Consider the following 19,549-nt stretch of genomic DNA (forward strand, 5'->3'; position numbering starts at 1 on the left):
CAGGGCCCATAGGCTGCATCTGTGCGTTGACTGCCCTAAGATCATGTAAGAGTCTCCATTGACCTAATTTTTTGCGGATGGCAAAAATAGGCGTATTCCATGGAGAGGTGGATGGGATCAAATGACCAGCGTTGACCTGCTCCAAGACCAGAGTGTTGACTGCCTCCAGTTTCTCCTGAGATAGGGGCCACTGTGGAACCCAGACGGGTACGTCCGTTAGCCACGAGATGGGTAAAGGCTCCACTGGTTTAGGAGGCGAAACAGTGACCCCTAGGAAAAACCCAGGCCAACTTTACTTGGTCTTTGTTTTGGTTCAATGGGGGAAGGGTGGCCCTGGAGCTGGACACCGAGTCCCTTGCCTGGGACGTAACCCATATTTTGTAGCATAGATCGTACTGCAGGGGAAGTGGTGACCAAAGCAACATCCATTTCTGCCAGGACGTCTCTCCCCCAAAGGGAAATGGGTAGAGGTAAAATGAATGGAGAAAACTGTCCTCTATGACCCTCGCTATCCTGCCATGACAACAAGGCTGCACTGATTTTTGGGAAATGAGCAAAACCAAGTCCTTGCAAGGTTTGTTCCGCCACATTTGTAGGCCATGTACTAGGCCAGTCCTTTGTTGCTATAATGGATTTGTCGGCTCCTGTGTCTAAAAGTCCCTTAATGTCCTTGCCATTAATCTGCAACACTAAAGTGGGACGTTCATTTAAAAGCATATGTAAGCCGGTAAAATTAATGCCAGAGGACCCAAAGTTACCAGCGCCGCGAACGTGGTTTTTAGCTGGGATTAAAGAGTGAAGACTGGGCAGTAATAACATTTGTGCGATACGGTCTCCAGGATTGATTACTAAAGGTCCCTGAGGGGCCTGAACCATGATCTTTACTTTACCAGTGAAATCAGAGTCAACTACCCCGGGGATCACAGCTAGCCCTCGGAGGGCGGCGGAGGACCGACCCAACACTAATCCAACCGAATCCGGGGGCAGAGGACCGGAGCAGTCGCTCTCCACTAATTGTACCCCCATCTCCGGAGTTAAGAGGAGAGGGGAGGTGGCGCGGAGGTCCAGGCCTGCGGACCCGTGAGTGGCACGGGCTGAGGGTGCACTGGGTGTAGCGCAGACACGGGAGGTGGAACCTGAGAGTAGATTTGATTTTGGGGGCTCCTCGCTGGGTTGGGGAGCCCCCTCTGGCCGTTTTTTGGCCCCTGGGCGCTACCTGTAAGTGGGTTGCCATCGATATCGAAAGCAGAACGGCATACCTCTGCCCTATGAGGGCCCTTGCGGCAACGGCGACAAGGCTCTATGCCTGAAGGCTGTGCCGTGGAATACCCATGGCTGAGATTGGGGCAATCGCGTTTTCTGTGACCCGGTTGATGACATTGGAAGCAAAGTCCTGAAGATATGGGGGGTCGGGTCGATTTAGATTTTGGACTGTTTTCTTTGACTTTTGCCAGCATCGCAGCTAGGCCCGCATTAGTAAGTGGCCCACCGGTATCTCTGCAGTATTTTAACCAGGAGTCCAGAGATTTATGTCTATATTGTCGAAGAATGTTTTTGCACTCTTTATTAGCCTGCTCAAAAATAATTTGTTTGACCAGTGGCTGAACGTCAACCTCGGAAGGGAAAATACGCGACGCAGCCTCAAGTATGCGAGCGACAAAATCAGCGAAGGGTTCGGCCGTGCCCTGAACGATCTTGGTGAGGTGGCTAGCTGAGTCACTTGGATTGGACGCCTGCCTCCACGCACGTTGGGCACAGTTGGAAATTTGCCTGTATACTTGTCTAGGGAATTGGGTCTGGTCAGCCTGATAAGGTCCACGCCCTAAAAGCATATCAGCATTCCACGTAGGGTGGCCGTCCTCAGCATTTTCATCTGCCTGGTCATGACAGCACTCTGTATTCATAGATTGCCACAAAAGAAAGCCGCCTGGACTTAAACAGGCCCGAGCCAATTGGGTCCAGTCGCTAGGTGTTAAAATGGACTGGCCGACTGATTCAAGGAGTGACAATGTGAATGGGGCTGTGGGTCCATAGTCATGGACCGCAGCCTTAAGTTGTTTTAATACTGTCATGTCCAATGGTTCGTGCCGGGCCTCTCGCGTGCCCAAAGCCAAAACAGGGTAAGCCTGAGCGGGGGCAGCGGGAGCGCCAGTTCGCAACTGTTTCCAGGCTTGTTGATGAAACTGTCTGCCTGAAAAAGGTGGTACATTTGGGACGTTTAATGGCCATGGCGGCACGGGTGTTAGATGGGGCTGAGGCACGCCTACATGACCGCCAGTAGGAGGCGCTGCGTCTTTAATCTGATGGGCGGGCACGACATCGATAGGAGGAGCCGTAGGCACTAGAGGGCGTAAACAGGCATCTTTTAACTTTTGCCGCAGCTGCGCATACGTAGGAGGCGGGGATTTAGGATCGCCGTCCCCTTCCCCCTCAGACTCAGAGGAGGCGGAGCCACATTCGGAGCCTGAGGCCAGTGAGGAAGTCTGGCATCCCGTGTCCTTAAATTGTATGAGGTCCCGGGCGCCGTCCGAGCTCTGAGAACGAACTTCCTCGAGAGCCTCGCGAACCGCCGTAAGAGTCGGGCGGTCCGCTCCCACCGACCTCTCCTCTTGGAGGCACGCCCGCAGTAGTTCCCATAAGGGGAGAACAACGGGGTCGATATCGGGTTCCTGGGGATCGTTAACTGTGCGCCGGAGATCCTTTCCTAATTTCTCCCAAGACTCAAGAGTTATTTGGCCCTCGTGGGTGAGCCACGGCGCAAAGAAATCAACACTTCCAAGGAACCTGACAAGTGTGGTCTTAGAAACCTTAATCCCTTTGCTACGCAATAATGCTTTTAACGGATTAAGCAACATTGAATGGCTAGATGAATTTCCCATTTTCAGTTTAAAGCGGGAAGACACGTCCGCTATCTTATTTTCAGTTTAAAGCGGGGGAACAAGTCTGCTATTCTTTCAGTTTAAAGCGGGGGAACACGTCCGCTATCTTAGGGTGCGTCCACCCTCCAACCACGAGATATACCTCACTCGCGGGGCCCAGACGGTAAGACTGACCTCGCTTACCTTCTACTTACCGGGCAACGTAGAGGAAGCTCCCCGTACGGGCCACCAGCTGCTCGGCGCCGTCCTCGTCCAGCAAGAGACAGAGACCGAACACTTTGCACGGGGTTCCTTTATTGCTCGGCAAGCAGGAGATCCAGCTTCGATCTCTTCTGGGCAGGAACTTCCCTTACACCCGCGTAGCAAGGGTTTATATGCACAATACACGTCACAAATCAGGTGATAGGCTAGAAGCGCGGGGATAGGACAATCTCGTGGCAAGGCGGGAAGGAGCGAGCTAGAGCGGGAAATCTAAGGCGGGAAGGAGCGAGCAAGAGCGGGAACTCCCTGAGATGAGGAAGAACCCGGAAGCAGGGAGTCGGCGCCATCTTAGGGGCACGGTTCCTCCGGTCTGGTTCCCTACACCATGCATAGTTTAAAATTTTCTAGTAGCCGTATTTAGAAAGTAAAAAGGAATAGAAGAAATTCATTTTACAGTTATATTTCATTTGACCCAGTGTATTCAAAATCTTATCATTTCAACAGTATAACGTGTTTGAAAAAATTACTGAGATACTTTCCATTTGTTTTTTGTACTATTTAAAATCTGTGGTATGGTTTGTATGTCTAGAACTGGCCACAGTTGACATGCTTAAGAGCTGCTTGTAGCCAGTGGCTTATTGTGTTGGATAGTGCCGATGGAAGATCTTTCTAGAACCTCCTCCGTTCTTTTCCCAGGTCTGTGGATAAACCTTTAGAGGGAAAAGCAGCAGTTCAGGAAGAAGATAAAATGGAGTATTTAGAAACCACTAACAGGTTGAAAAGTTTTTCAAATGCTATGCTTTAAGAATTTAGAGGTGTTTTAAACACAGCCCTCAGTATATTTCTGTCTTTAATATTTTACTTTATTAGTCCGGAATAATGAGTGTGTCAGACTATGTAGCTCTGACCGCTGTCAAAGGGCATTCCATTTGCATATTTAGAATTATGTATTTCTGTTAAAGAGACAATTGACTTGCAAATGATCAAGTCTTTGGATTCTGTAGTTTGGTGAAGCAGTAAACTATGACCACAGACAACCAATCTTTGTTGGGCACGTGTATGAACAGGAAAGGAAGTTGGTCCTCTGGCCATTTCCTGCTGTGTGGCTGAGAAAATTCACGGTGATTTTTGTAGCGATCTCAACACACCGTGCTGGCAGCTTTTGGGTGCCCAGGCATCTTCATTTTCGTGCGGATGTCATTGTTGAGAGTGATCAAGTATGTTTGTAGGAAGCTTCATTTCACTTAATTGACCTGTGATTTCTTTTCCTTTCTTTCACCGTGTGTGGCGCGCTGGCTTCCAGTAGCCCCATAGATTGCAGGAGGACGCCCCCTCATCTGGCGGTGGCAGCCGAGGGAGGCCTGTCTAGCTCCTGTCCCGCACAGCCTTCCCACCTCCATGCTCCTGAAAGGTAGACCAGTTCTCTTCCCCACTTGTGTCCTCTATCACGGACATGTCCGTCTAACCCTTGTGATTTTATTTTACCATTAATCAAATTCCTTATGAAGAAAATACTTATAAATGGGATGAAGTAAAAATTTTCATCTAACTCTTCTTAACCAATCTATTTTGCTAACTAACCAGATTACTTAGATTATGATTTTTCCTTTCATTTAAAGCATTTGTAGATTATTAGACTTTTCTAAAGTTCTAGATTTCGCTCTCTGGATATTACGGTTAAATGTGTAATTCTACCAAATTCTGTGTAGTGCTTCGAAACATAGAAGAATGAAATACAGGTTGGGAAGATGGGTCTTTTGTGTCTAGGGTTGTTTGCTAAATGCGTCCACCGGATATTTTTATGATGCCACGTTGGCCTAAGCCGGTTTGCTTGTAAATGGGTGACCAGACCGCGAGGCTGCCTAGCTGATGGACGTTTTTACAAGAGGAGGACAGAGGCTGAGGGCTAGCCGTTTGTGTTTTCATTCGGGGAAGTGGGCTTGGGTTTCTGCCCCAGTCCTTCCATTGTGTCCACACTTTGACCTGCCCACGGCGATGTTTGGCCCATGAAAGCTGTGACCAGATCAGTGTCTGTATGGGCTGCGTTTGTTTGTTTGCTTTGATTAAAGACCCAAACCTCAGGGCGTACTTTTTTTAAGGTTACCTGCGCAAAAAGGAAGGCTGTTGTAAAATGGGGTGAGCAGCGTCCGTAGACGTGCTGACCCCGTCTGGTGAGGATACCAGGCTTAACGAGTGCTGGAGGGAGGCCAGCCAGTGAGGCTGTAAGCTCGCTCTTTGGGACAACCTGGAGTCTAGTTCTTGATAATGGGGCCTTTGGACTGCCCTTTCTTTCTGCCCAGGTGCCTGCAGCCCCACGCCGTCTTTCCGGCAGGCTGCGGTGGAGGGTTTGTGTATAGAACCCTTAGGCCATGCTGCCCTGGCTGTGGTGGTGGGGAGCTTCTAGCTCCCCGCTTTCCCAAGGCTGGGTTACTTCTGAATGTGACCTCACAAACCTGAGTGCACCTGTGGGCGCCAGGGCTTGTGGCTTCTAGGGAAGAACCTGGATGTTGGAGACCCTGGAGTTGGGGACACTGTGGGAGAGCCCTGTGTAGGGCTTTCCTTCGGGCCTGGTCCGTCTCGTGCCGCTGTCCGGTTTCTGGAGCATGGCCGGTCCTCTGCCCGTGACCATGGCTGTCCCATTAGCGTGGTGGCACGGCCAAGTGGCAGTGGCGGATCTCCTGGAACGCAAGGGGGCACAGGGTGCTCGCCATGGGGCATCAGCGGGAAAAGCCAGCCCCAGGCCCGGCTGTCACTGGGTAGCAGCAGTCAGGCCTTCCCCGGACTCAGAGTTTGAGCTGTGTTTTTTACGCTGCTGCAGCGTGGACTCGTCCAAGGTTGGGCACAGCCGCCCACGGTGCATGAAGCCAGGTAGAGGGGCCCCCTGGGCAGCTGGGGACAAGGGATGGTCAGGGACAGCAGGCCCTAGGGGGAAACGCAGGGCTGTAGGGTCAGAGGTGGGGAGGCTGCGACACACGTGGGCTTCTCCCGGGGCTGCGCACCAAAGACCGGGCAAGGTGGTGCAGGGAAAGCCGTCATGTGAGCCGTCAGCGCTGCATCCCAGGCAGGAGCTCGTGTCCTCAGACGCACGAGACAGCACGAGGGCCCACGCTGTTCCTGCAGGCCACAGGCTGCAGGCTTGTCCAGGCGGGGACACATTCCTGCCAGCCGCTAGGAGGAACTACGTGTCGGGGGAAGGGAGTGGGGGCCCGCCTTAGCTTCCTTCAGAGTCTCTGCCATCTTCTGCCAGGGAAGTGGCTTGGCAGAGCGGACAGACGGCCGAATGGGCGCTTTGTTCTCGTCCATGTGCGCTTCCACAGGCGTGGGCACCTGGGAGACACGTGGGTTCCTCCCGGCCAATTCCCTTGGCTGACCCCGAGAGTGAGGTTAGAGACGGCTTGGAGGTGACCCCTCACAGCAGCACACAGCCGCTGGCCGAGGGGTTAGGGACACCTTGGGTGCAAGACACGGGCTTAGTTTATGTGTGGTGTGCTCTCGTCGTCCCAGCAGCCTTATAAATGTTGCAGGTACAGGATATATAACTGCAGCTCCTCCTTTTGTGGCCGTGTGGGAGCTGAGAGACATTTGATCAGGAAAACTGAGCGTGGGAGAGTGGAGCTTGGCGTGAGGTGGTTCTGGGGTAGAGGAGACTCTTCATTTCCTTTCATTTCTCATCTCCCTTTCCTAGGCTGCTGCTTCCCTCCATCTTTTCTGGTTTGAACTTGGCCAAGGGTCGCTGCTGACTTTGGGGTGCACCTTCCACCTGTGTGGGTTTCGAGGCCCCCCCTGGTGGCCAAAGGAAGGAAATGTCATGAGGCCATGCTTGGGGTGGGGGTGGGGAAGTGTGACAGCCCAGGTGCCTCTTCTGGGCCCAAAGCGTCACAGTTTCCTCTCCCACCTAAACCGTGGGTTTGTGTTTCCTGAAGCCCTTCAGGTTCCCGACCTTCAACCCCTAAAAGTGACTCGGAATTGGTCAGCAAGTCCGCGGACAGGACACAGCAGAAGGGCAACCTGGAGATGCTCTGGCTGTGGGGAGAGCTGCCGCAAGCCGCCAAGGTGAGTGCCCTCCCAGCTCCGCCACGTGCCGCGCCAGGGCCTCCTGCCCTCGCCTAGGTCAGGCCTCACCGCCAGGGCCTGACGCCTCCGGCACAGGGGCGCCGCCAGGGCTGCTCCTAGGATCTCCATTTTACATCGCAACTAAATGCAGATCCAATAAAATGTGCTGTGTGCACAGAGCCTGGGGCCTTGAAGCCCCAGCCAGAACTGCCCCTGCCTCTCCCTCAGGCGAGGTCCGGGATGTGGGTGCCTCTGGGGACCAGACTCCTGATCCCGGGGACAGATGTGTGAACTCCAGCACTGTCCAGTCTCCCGGTGGGCGGTGGAGTTGCTCCCGCTCGGGGGCCATTTCTGAACTCACACACTTCCCTCTGACAGTCGCGGGAAAGTTCTCTGGCTCGAACGAATCCCCGTGGCTTCTGGACCCCTGTGGCAGGTGTGGAGGTCACTGGTGGCTCCTGGGGGTTTAGAAGTCTCTGCCGCAGGTGTTGACTGATGATGTGTGGCTCTCCTGTGGCGACTGGGCTTCCCGCTTGTCTTGATCTCTCTCTCTCTCTCTCTGGTCCAGTCGTCTTCTCCACACAAGATGAAAGAACCCAGCCCTTTGAACAGCAGGAAGCTTTGCGACAAAATCCACTTCCAGGCCATTCACAGCGAGTCTTCAGACACGTTCAGCGACCAGTCGCCCACCACGCTGGGCCGGGGCCCCCTCTCAGAGAGGCCGGAAACGCACTTTGTGAACGAAGACGACCTGGAGGCCCTGGGGGCGGCAGCCCCGCCCCTGCCCGCCATCGAGGAGCTCAAGCCGCCCTCTGCCAGTGCCGCGCCCAGGGCAGACAAGACGGAGTCCCCTTCCAGGAGGAAAGGTGCGCCACCCGGCCTGGCCCGGCCGTGCAGGACGGTGGCTGGCTCTGTACGGGTGACCCCGCCTCCTCCCCCAGGTCACAGTGAATCAGGGAAGTGGCCAGCCTGCGCCCCCTGCCGGACGCATTAGTGATCCGGAGTTGGTGGTGCCTGAGATGGGAAGGAAGCTTGGGGGTGGTGGGGTGGTGTGCGGGCTCCCTCGCAGCCAGGGCGCTGAGCCTGCAGCAACACGACTTTCAGAGAGTGGATTATTCACATAATCTGGGGCTCCTCCCCGCACCGGCTCCAAGCTGCCGTCTTGCATCTCTCAGGTCTTCAAGTCAGCATCGGCTTTATTGATGTATTTGTGCCGGACTCACTCTGCTGAGGTCAGGAGGCTTTGCTGCCTGGTGCGCCCCTCTCTTCTGCAGAGTCTGCAGCCAGCGCGTGCCCCGCCCCCACGAGTCAGCCTACCGTGCACCTGCTGGCGATCCTGTCGGGCCTAATCTCCATCAGCCAGGCGGCCCCGTGCAGCTTTCTAGGTTTATGTGAGCCGATGACATAGTTCCCCGCCGGAAGCAAAGAGGAAGTCTGAAACCATCATGGTGTTGGTGGCTGCGCACTGGAGGGTGCTGTGCCTGCCTCGTGTTGATGGGGAGGAGCTTAAAGAAAGCTTCAGCGTTTGGTGTAGTAACAGTAATAGTGATGAGAGCAATAGTGCTAGTGGTTGTATCTTCGGTAGAGAGTACACACTATCTCCAGGCATTTTACAGATATGGAGCTAGGGCTGAGCTGGTTGGGGCGGCCTGTGGGCAGGGCTGTGAGCCCATCCCACCGGCTTCTACCCGTGTGGCTCGCTGGCCAGTTTGGGTGTCTTGCGGCGAATCTGCGCATCGTGCTTACATGCCCTTCCCGGAGAAGGCACCGGGCGGTTGGTTCTGAGCGTGGTTTTCTGCCCTTTCCTCTCCTAGATAAACGCAGTAGGCACCTCGGTGCTGACGGCGTCTACCTGGACGACCTCACAGACATGGATCCGGAAGTGGCGGCCCTGTATTTCCCCAAAAAGTAGGATTTCTTTTCAGTCTGCGTATCGTCGCCTGTAAAAATCAGAGCGCTAGTCTGGGAGTCTCCGCTTTCCCGTGGATTTGATAGGAAAGTGAGAGGACGCCCAGGTTAGGCTGTGGGGAGGGCACCCACATCCCATGTTGGGGCGCCCGGATGCGAGTCCTGGCTCCACTTCTCATTCCAGCTTCCTGCTAACACAGTGTGGGAGGCAGCAGGTGATAACTCAAGTAGTTGGGCCCAAGCCACCCACATGGGAGACCTGGATTGAGTTCAGGGTCCCTGGCTTTGGCCTGGCCCATTCCTGGCTATTTGTAGGCATTTGGGGAGTGAACCAGCAGATGAGAGAGCCCTGTCTGTCCCTTTCTAACAAGGACAAGGACAAGGCAGCCAGCAAACAAGCTGTGTGCATCCTTGTAGGTGCGGGCGTGTGGCCCCTTCCACCTTCCGGACAGGGACCTGAGGTGAGGTCCCAGTGATCAGTGATCCACAACTCAAATAAGCGACGGCCACGGGCTCTTTTCCCTCCCGGGAGAGATTACCCCTGCGGCCCCTGGGGAGCCCATCCTCAGCCCCCCAGTGCTTTAGGGGAGGGGAGGGCTTTGGGGGGCGAGGTGTGCGGGCTGCGAGGAGAGGCCGCAGTCGGCCAGCGTTGGCCTCAGCCTCCGCCCCTAAGGTGGCGCGCTCGGCCTTCTCTTCCTGTGTGCTGGTCTTGGTGACACATCTGTCCTGAGACGGCCTCCTCTGCCCGCTGAGGTGGCAGCTTGGCCTGGACGAGAGGGAGCGGGGGCTCAGAACAGCGTCCGCTTGTCCTCCTCACAGTGGAGATCCCTCGGGGCTGGGAAAACACGCCAGCGACAACGGCACCCGGTCTGCCAACCAGTCCCCGCAGTCCGTGGGCAGCTCGGGCATCGACAGCGGCGTGGAGAGCACCTCGGACAGCCTGAGGGACCTGCCGTCCATCGCCATCTCCCTCTGCGGGGGCCTCAGCGACCACAGGGAGATCACCAAAGGTACTGCGACTGCCGTGCCAAGAGCGCTCTCTAGTGGCCGCCGCTCAGAAGGCCAGAAGCTCGGGTTTCTAGTTAGGTCCATAGCCGCTTCTCCCTGGGATGTGGTTAAATGACAGCTGGGGTGACGCAAGTGTTTCCGGGGTGCAGTCAGAGTTTTGTGGGCCACACGTGGCTTCAGGCCGTGGCTGGGCTGTCAGGGTCGCTTCCCATTCATGGTCACCCATGTTTCCAGGCTGGCCCAGCAGAGCTGGGCCCTGGGGGCCTGCAGTCTGCTGGCAGAGTGGAAGCAGGCTGCGAGGACACGAGGCAGGGTGAGCTTGTCTGGTGGGGACGCCGGGAACGCGTCTCGCTGCGTTTGAAGGGTGCTGATTCCTTCGCATGCTCCCAGCCCTGCTGGGAGGGAGCAGGGTCTCATCGTGCTCACATGGCCAGACAGGCCCAAGGCCACGGTCGGTGCGGTCAGCAGTTACCAGTGCACGAGTTCTTGAACTGGACCTGGTTGCCCTGCACCCTTCCACAACCATTTCTCAGTCTGGCACCTGTACTGGCACCTGTGGTGCCAGCCGGCCCTTCCCCAGAGCGGAACTGAAGCCAGGTTGCGCGCTGGGTTCGGCTGGTTTCCTTCCTCCCTGCGGTCAGGAGCAGCAGGTGTACTCCCTGAGCCGGGTAGAGGTGCGAGGAGGCCAGGGTCTGTGGGCGCCCCCTCCCCGGCATGCGAGCGGCTGGTGAGGGTCCTCTCCTGGGGACTGGCATCTGCACGCGTCCCGTCTGGATAGATGGGGCCCTGAGGAGAGGGTCCTCTGTCTGAATTGGGACTCCCTGGGTTGACACCACCACCAGGGGACGGGGGTGGTTCTGGGTGCCCAGTGGCCGCTGTGACATGGCTCCCTTGAGGGCAAACTCTCTGGGAAGGAGCAAGCGCAGGTTAGGGTGAAGGAGACGGTCTGAGCGCTGCAGAGCTCCAGGCCTGGTTCAGCCACATGGGAGAAGCATGCTGGCTCCCAGGGTGCTAGGCCAGATCTCCTCATAGACTGGGGTGCAGGACAGCAGTCGGGGTCTCCTGAGCGAGGTGCGGCCCCTGCTTCACTGGGTTGGGGCCCGATCAGCCCTGGGCCTCACACCATCATCATCACCGTGACTTCTGCAGGGGACAGCAACCAGTGCCAGCTGCTGACATGAACCGAGCCCGAGGCTTGTGGAGGTGGCTCGCTGCCCGAGGTCAGGCCAATAAATGTGACTTAAACTCGATGACCATCTCTCCACACGGAGACACACAGCTGTGTGTTGGCCACACCTCCCTGCTGCATGGAGGTCTGAGCTGTGATGAAGGGCCCATCCTCCACACCCTTGGCCTTGACCCTGGCGCCCTCCTGCCTACACATGCTGACCCCAGACAAACTCAGGCCCGGTACAGATGCCCTGCCTAGGCTGTCTGTGCACTTGGAACATGGAAAATGTTCCCTAGTGGAGTACGTGCCTTTTTTTTTTTTTATCCTATGATACTTTATTTTTTTCATGGTACTATGTTAATAAAAACAGAATCAGTATATAATGCAAATGATACAATAATAATAATAATACAAAGAACAGAATCAGTGTAGTTCATGGATGTAGTTCTACAACTATAATGGTACCCCTTCTTCCCTTCCTCGCCCCTACTTCCTGCCTGCCTTGTCTCTTTGTTCTCTCTCTCCCTTCCTGGATTTTTGAGGTGACTTTTTAAAAAAAATTTTTTTTTATTTTTGACAGGCAGAGTGGACAGTGAGAGAGAGAGACAGAAAGGTCTTCCTTTTGCCATTGGTTCACCTCAATGGCCACCACGGCTGGTGCACTGCAGCCGGTGCACCGCGCTGATCCGAAGCCAGGAGCCAGGTGCTTCTCCTGGTCTCCCATGGGGTGCAGGGCCCAAGCACTTGGGCCCTCCTCCACTGCACTCCCGGGCCACAGCAGAGAGCTGGCCTGGAAGAGGGGCAACCGGGACAGAATCTGGCACCCCGACCAGGACTAGAACCCAGTGTGCCAGCGCTGCAAGGCGGAGGATTAGCCTGTTGAGCCGCGGCGTGACATGTTTTTAATTCACATGACAGTCAAGGGCTTTGTGCTCCACCGGTGAGGCGTTCCCCCAGCTCAGCCAGGACCGCAGCAGGCCTGCCTTTTGACCCGAGTCTCCTCTTTGTTTTCCCCGTACCCCCTCGGATCCCGGTCACAGATGCGTTTTTGGAACAAGCCGTGTCGTATCAGCAGTTTGTGGACAACCCTGCCATCATCGACGACCCCAATCTCGTGGTCAAGATCGGGAATAAGTAAGTCGCTCTGGACGGGCACCTTGGCCGCAACACGATACCGAGCTGTGTCATTCTCTCCAGCACGGAGACCCGCACGCCAAACCTCACAAGCACGGGAGGTCCTTGTTCGAGTTCACCATGTCCCTGCCCTACTGACACATCCCGCGTAGCTGGTCCTCGCCTTGCGGGTTTTAATGTTCGGCTGGGCCGGGTGTTATGGTTGGCAGTGTGAAGTCTGTCCCGTCCAGGGGTATAGCTGAGTAGCTTGCGTCTTCGCCCCTTTATTTATTTATTTATTTATTTATTTAGACAGGCAGAGTGGACAGTGAGAGAGAGACACAGAGAGAAAGGTCTTCCTTTGCCGTTGGTTCACCCTCCAATGGCCGCCGCGGCTAGCATGCTGCGGCCAGCGCACCGCGCTGATCCGAAGGCAGGAGCCAGGTGCTTCTCCTGGTCTCCCATGTGGTGCAGGGCCCAAGGACTTGGACCATCCTCCTCTGCACTCCCTGGCCACAGCAGAGAGCTGGCCTGGAAGAGGGGCAACCGGGACAGAATCCGGAGCCCCGACCGGGACTAGAACCCAGTGTGCTGGCGCCACAAGGCGGAGGATTAGCCTGTTGAGCCACGGCGCCGGCCTGTCTTCGCCCCTTTATTAACACCTCCTTCGCTGAGGGCAAGGGCGTGCGGGCATCTTCGCAGACTCTTAGTGGAGGTCAGGGGTGTTTACGCGTTCGCTGAAGTTACCCAGGTGTCTGGGTACCTGGGTTTCCTTGAGATGTGGCACAGAAGGCCGCAAGCAGTGGGTGGTTTGTGCACTGTGGCGTTCAGCCGCTGCCCGGCTGGCGTGTACGTGTCTGTCCTGTCGCTGTGACTGCTGTAGGCCTGTGGCCGTGGGGGCAGACGCAGGAGGGGAGTCACTGCAGGGGAGGGGTACCCCGGAGAAGCGGGCCCCTGAGGCCCTCCCTGGGGTTCTGGAGTTTTCCACGACAGGACCCAGTGGCGTTAGGCTTCCGTGGGCGGCTGGGCCTCCTGACGTCTCTCTTGTGCTTTGCTTAGGTACTATAATTGGACCACGGCGGCGCCTCTGCTCCTGGCAATGCAGGCCTTCCAGAAGCCTTTGCCAAAGGTGAGCGTTAACATGAGAAGGCAAAGGGGATGCCAGAAAGACGGTCGGGTTAACCTGGGCAGCTGGAACTTAACCTTTAGAACGCATGAAAGTCAAGTCACGTTGTGTTCTTGGGAAGTTCGTGGGTGTGTACATCAGGACTTCTAGAAAGCTCTCCTGCCCTTCCCCACCGTGAGCCCCCCCAGTGGTGACCGTGGGGGTCAGGGTCCCTTCCCCAACGCTGTGCTAGGGACAGAGCAGAGGGGGCCAGGCTGAGGTGGAAGTGTCGCTGCGGGAAGGGTTAGAGCTGGCAGTGCCCAGGCCCCAGCCTCCGGCGTTGCTGTGTGCAGACACCAGCCTGTGCCTGAGAGTCCCAGGTGGGACCAGCGCAGGGCTGGGTGGCTGCCAGGCAGAGTGGAGTTGGAGGGCAGGTGGCCCGCCTGTCCTGTCGGGGGAGCTGTTTGCCTGGAACTGCTGGTCTTTGCAGTGTTGTGTCTTCCGCTAGATCATCCGCGCCTGGTGCTGTGCAGGCTCCCTGGGGGACCGGCCTGTCCCCTTGGTGGCTCAGCAAGGCCTCCCCCGGCCCAGACCTGACTCTGGCGTCTGTGCCTGCCTAGGCTGTGATTGTGGATTGCGACTTCTTCTTCCGTGGGGCTTTGTCTCTGAGAATTCTTTGTGGCCTGGGCCGAGGCCATGTTCTCCGGGGTGGTTTTAGTTTTGCCCTTCCAGCTATCCACGGCTGGGTACAAAGTTTCATTTCCTGGGTCTCAGTTCTTACAGATGAGTCCAACACGACAACAACTGTAATAGAAATACAGCTAAAGGATTTAGGTTACTGCACAAGAAACACGCGTGGCTTGAAGTGTAAAGAAATCAGTGCCTGTGATGTATGGGCTAAGTCTCAATAGGTTCAGCCGGGAGCTTTCTCTCTGTGATGCGTCTGTACTGTAGAAATTATTGGTGTGTGGACAGCTTTTCAGTCCTTTGTGGTCTGCCTTCTGCTTTCCAAAAATTGTGCCCAGGAACTTCCTTCTAGTCTTTTTTTTTTTTTTTTTAAACCCTTGCCCCACCTGGATTTTACTTTGAGAGTCACGAAGGGGGAGGTTTTGGGGCGGAACCCGTTGTGTGTTCTCTGTGGGCTGTTGGGTCCCTCAAGTTATTTTTTGGTGGCAGGAAACAGAATGACCGAAAGCAACTTAAATAACAGGGCTGGAGTGACTTGGGTCAGCCTCTGTGACTTCCTTGGCTTTTCCTTTACAGTCACGAGGCGGCTGCCGTACCGGTCACTTCCTGCTTTAACCACGTCCAGAGTAGGAAGGAGGGGGCATGGGTCTCGGGTTTCGTCGGCCAGAACCCGGGGACCTGTGAGCCGGTTGCTGGCCGACGGCTGGAAGGCCGGTGCGTGGCGTGAAGCTGTCTCTGGAGTCAGCCCGCTCTCCCTGAGCACGCTGCAGCCTGGCTCCTGCGTGCAGTCTGGGATCCCCGCGTGTGATCCTGTTTTTTTCCTTTTGTTTTTAAACCTGGGCGTTCGTTACATTTCTGGGTGCGTGGAGGCCTTGGCGGGGCGCAGCAGCTTTATGAGTTAGGGCGTTTATGAACAGTGTTTGCGGCCTTTGCGTCTTAGTATATTTCACTTGTGCAGGCAGGGATCTTGTAAGTCAGGGGTGGGGATGAGGCCCAGCCCTGCCCTGGCAACGGCGGGCGAGACTTGAAATTCGGTACATCTGCTGCAGGCTGGTTTTTAAAAAGTTGATAATTTTGTGTCTGCAAATGCTGTTCTACATATCTAAATGACCCTTGGCAGAAAAAAAAAAGTTATTATGTAAATCCAGCTTACAAAGGTGCAAAGGAGCACCGTTCAGGTTAAGTGAGTGGACTGGGGGTCAGGTACATGCCTGTCCCCTGTGGGTTGAAAGGCTCACGACTTTTCTTTTTCATGAGTAGCTGAGCGGTTTGCTGCACGCAGGTTCTGTAAACCAAGGAGGGGGGATTAGGCAGCACTGACGTAGATGTTTTGTTCTCTGGAAATATCTGGATAATTGTTAATTCATATTTCACATGACCCCACCAGACTTTAATATACTTAGAATGTAAGCATGAATTTTCATTTGAATACTTGTATTTTCAATCCAGTGCATCTGTGAATGTTCAGTTTGACAAAACTTGGAAATTTACATTTACTAAAAAAAAATTCTAACACGTTTTACCTTCTGTTTAGAACCATGTTATCCTGAGTCCCATATTAATGATTGAGTATTTTACTTTATAATCATATTGAGGGTAATAGTATCTTAAGCAGCTAGCTACTTTAATTTGAGAACTTCTGGTCTTAATCATCACTAATGATTTTTAATGCTTTCTTTTTTGTTGTTGTTGTGTTGTATTTTATTTGTTGTTTGTTTATTCTTTTAACACCTTCTTAAGTCTTCATGCTTAAGTTATCTTAATGTAATTTTGGATGCCATCAGGTTTTGCTTCTCCAAAATTTTTGATTCACAAATAGTATGTTGTGTTTTCTGATTTTTTTTTTTTTAATCTTTGCTTTGCCTGTGTGTTTCTTTTGGTTTGAGTGTGCTGAGTTGATCTTTTTTTGGTTCCATTATTTATGTTACCATCCATTTAAAACAGGCCACCGTGGACGCTATCATGCGGGATAAGATGCCCAAAAAGGGAGGAAGATGGTGGTTTTCTTGGAGAGGGAGGAACACCACGATCAAGGAGGTAAGCCCGGGACACGGAGCCGCGCGTGGTTCCCGTAGCCACGCCGCTGTTGGGCACACGGAGCAGAAGCAAGCAGAAGCCACAAGACTGAGTGGCCACCAGCCAGTGCTGCCACCCGGTGGCAGGCGGGGCAGGCACAGGTGTGCGAGGGGCAGGGCCTGGCTCTGTCACCCCTGAGGTGTCTGCAGGAGGCCGAGGGAGGGCGCGAGTTGTCTTTCCAGCCCGTTTTCCCAGGGATGTGTTGAGGCCCCTGGGCTGGTCGAGTCACTTCCTCCCCGTGGTGTTTCCTTACCTGTGAGGGGCTGCCGCCGGCAGACTGAATGTGTTTCAAAAGTTAGGGACCATCCTGCTGCCTGGGGAGACAACTTCAGTGAGGTGTGCAGACGGTGTAGACCGTCCTCGGTGTTCGTGCGGACTGACCCTGGTGTCCATGTGGTGTACACTGACTCTCCTCAGTGTCTGTGTGGTGTAGACTGACTCTCCCCAGTGTCTGTGCAGTGTAGACTGACTCCCTGGTGTCTGTGCAGTGTACACTGACTCTCCCCGGTGTCTGTGCAGTGTAGACTGCTCTCCCTGGTGTCTGTGCAGTGTAGACTGACTCCCTGGTGTCTGTGCAGTGTACACTGACTCTCCCTGGTGTCTGTGCAGTGTAGACTGACTCTCTTCAGTGTCTGTGTGGTGTAGACTGCTCTCCCCAGTATCTGTGTGGTGTAGACTGACTCTCCCTGGTGTGCAGTGTAGACTGACTCTCCCCAGTGTCCATGCGGTGTAGATTGACTCTCCCTGGTGTCTGTGTGGTGTAGACTGACTGTCCCTGGTGTCCGTGTGGTGTAGACTGCTCTCTCTAGTGTCTGTGCAGTATAGACTGACTCCCTGGTGTCTGTGCAGTGTACACTGACTCCTCCTGGTGTCTGTGTGGTGTAGACTGACTGTCCCTGGTGTCCGTGTGGTGTAGACTGCTCTCCCTAGTGTCTGTGTGGTGTAGACTGACCCTCCCCAGTGTCTGTGTGGTGTAGACTGCTCTCCCTGGTGTCTCTGTGGTGTAGATTGCTCTCTCTGGTGTCCATGTGGTGTAGACTGCTCTCTCTGGTGTCTGTGTGGTGTAGACTACTCTCCCCGGTGTCCGTGTGGTGTAGACTGATCTCCCTGGTGTCATGCGGTGTAGACTGCTCTCCCTGGTGTCATGCGGTGTAGACTGCTCTCCCCAGTGTCATGCAGTGTAGACTGCTCTCCCCGGTGTCCGTGTGGTGTAGACTGCTCTCCCTGGTGTCATGCAGTGTAGACTGCTCTCCCTGGTGTCTGTGCGGTGTGGACCCGGTGTCTGTGCGGTGTGGACTGGCTGTCCTCGGTCTGCACAGACATGGCCTTGGTTCATCTCTAAAGCCTATGGTTTCCTTTAGCTCTCGGGTGATTCTTCAGCCTGTTGCTCGAGCGCTCTCTGCTGGGCTCCTGGGTGCTGGGCTCCCCTGGGTCCCCCCCCCCCCCCCCCCCGGCCTCATCTTCACCTTTGACCTCTCCCTGGCAGTGCCCCCTGTGCTCATGCAGTGCACCCCATTTATGTCCAAGCTGGCCCTGTGGGGCCCCGCGTGCATTTATCAAATGGCCACGGGGTCGCCATGGCCGGGGGGAGGGGTGGCTTTAGGAACTGTCACACTCATTTCTGGGCCTGGGGCATCCCTGGGACGTCCACCTTCCCCGCAGCGCGGACAGGCGGGCGCCTCCTCTGTCCCTCTCCTCCGGTCCGTTCCTTTCCCATGTTGCCCGCCTCTCCAGTTGGCCCCTTTCTCTCTGGCTCCACTCCCACCAGTCGAGGCCACCGTCTCCTCTCCCAGGCTTGCTTCCGAACGGTTCGCGCTTGTTTTGTCTTCAGGTTGGAGTGGGTGGATCAGCTCAAACCTTTCAGTGTCCCCCACCCCAGGGGTTCCCCTAGTAAACACCAGTGCCCCACTCAGGTTCTGCGGGGCTTGTGCCCTCCAGCCCCACCTCCCTTCCCAGCCTCATCCCTCCCCACCTCCATGATTTAGCATCACTATCTACACGAACATTCTGCCCCAGGACCTTTGCACGTGCTATTTCCTCCCCACTGAAGACCCTTCAGTACCCTTCACTTGATGAACTAGCAGCTCCAGTGGCCCTTTCCCAACGGATCAGTCTGGCCCTCCTAGCTCTGCCTGGGAGCCTTTGCTTCCTGAGTTTTGTCAGACTTTATGATTCCACACTTACCTAGTCTCACGATTCCACTAACGTTTGTCCCCTTGCAGACCTTGAACTTCATGGAAGCAGAGGTCGTGTCCGGCTCTGACCCCCGTGGCAGCCTTGTTGGCCACACTGGCCCCAGAGCAGGGCTTTGGCACCCATCTGTTGAGAGAATGATGTTTGCTTTTGGAATGTGCTGTGAAGAAACCACACAGACCACAGTCAAGCTGGTCATTTAAATCAAAAAACAAACCGAGCGAACTCGACGTGTTCTTTAGTTCAAAGGGAAGGGTTTTCTCGAGATACAATTACGCTTTGACATTTCCTGTTCGCCTGAGTTACACGCATCGCCCTGTTATCTGTTAGGGGTACGAACACGTCAGAGCAGCGTTTTTGCTGTACTGCAGGAGACTTAAACCATAAAGGGCCCTCAGGCCTCTTACTGAGGGCAGAATATTCTAGCATTTAAGATAGAAACATGTTTCAGAGACTCAATGGAATTCTCTCCATTTTGCATTGAGCAAATGCTAGTATGAAGAAAGGGCATTTATGAAATTAAATATTAAAAAAAAAAAACCAACTAGGACATTTATTTCAGATGGATCTATATGCTTGAGCTAACCTGATAAAGAATTGTTCCTTGTGGTGGCTAAGTTACATGTCTCAATACATAAACAGATAGATTAAAACTGGTTAAGAGAGATCGATAGATTGTGTGCTTATCAAAAACTAGAGTATTGGAAGCCAGCGTGTGCTGCTCCTGTGTCAGGGCAGTCACTCTGTCGTGTTTTCATTGTTCGGTTTCACCACTGAAATATGGCGATGGACCGGGCCAGGTGACCTCAGATAAAGAGATGTCACCGAGCATCATCATCCCCCGACTTTCCTGTCTGGCTTCTTTCGCAGCAGGAGGCTGTGGGGGCTGGTGCCCGTCTCCGTCCTCACCTGCCTTGCCTGCTCTGTGCCAGCCTTGGTGCCGTCGACACAGAGCAGCACCGGGTGGGGGGGTGGCTGCTGTCACCCGTGTCACAGACGGGGGCGCCAGACTCTAGCAGTTAAGTGACTCATCCAAGCTTCCTGGGCGAGAGGCGAGGACTGGCTACAGTTGTCTCAGAAATCCAGAGCTCCTTCCGATGCGTCCAAGGAGCATTTTTCTATTAGGAGGATGCGGGATTGAGGATGACAACGATG

At 54.7% G+C, this 19,549-nt stretch overlaps 1 protein-coding gene across 7 annotated transcripts in view; it reads left to right on the top strand.

Moving 5' to 3' along the window:
• Positions 1 to 19,549, top strand: part of LPIN1 (lipin 1) — a 129,930-nt gene that overhangs the window by 81,854 nt on the left and 28,527 nt on the right. For 3 of the 7 annotated variants that reach the window (XM_062208969.1, XM_062208968.1, XM_062208967.1), the window contains exons 6-14: positions 3,777 to 3,854; positions 4,384 to 4,491; positions 7,004 to 7,133; positions 7,702 to 7,999; positions 8,948 to 9,041; positions 9,861 to 10,051; positions 12,261 to 12,354; positions 13,393 to 13,462; positions 16,070 to 16,162. In XM_062208969.1, the coding sequence (XP_062064953.1) occupies positions 3,777 to 3,854; positions 4,384 to 4,491; positions 7,004 to 7,133; positions 7,702 to 7,999; positions 8,948 to 9,041; positions 9,861 to 10,051; positions 12,261 to 12,354; positions 13,393 to 13,462; positions 16,070 to 16,162 (1,156 nt within the window). The remainder of the gene's footprint in view (positions 1 to 3,776; positions 3,855 to 4,383; positions 4,492 to 7,003; positions 7,134 to 7,701; positions 8,000 to 8,947; positions 9,042 to 9,860; positions 10,052 to 12,260; positions 12,355 to 13,392; positions 13,463 to 16,069; positions 16,163 to 19,549) is intronic. The other 4 variants (XM_062208966.1, XM_062208965.1, XM_062208971.1 and 1 more) reach the window with 4 other exon arrangements.

The sequence above is a fragment of the Lepus europaeus genome, chromosome 13 (genome assembly GCF_033115175.1).
Source record: "Lepus europaeus isolate LE1 chromosome 13, mLepTim1.pri, whole genome shotgun sequence".
Taxonomy (NCBI): Eukaryota; Metazoa; Chordata; class Mammalia; order Lagomorpha; family Leporidae; genus Lepus; species Lepus europaeus.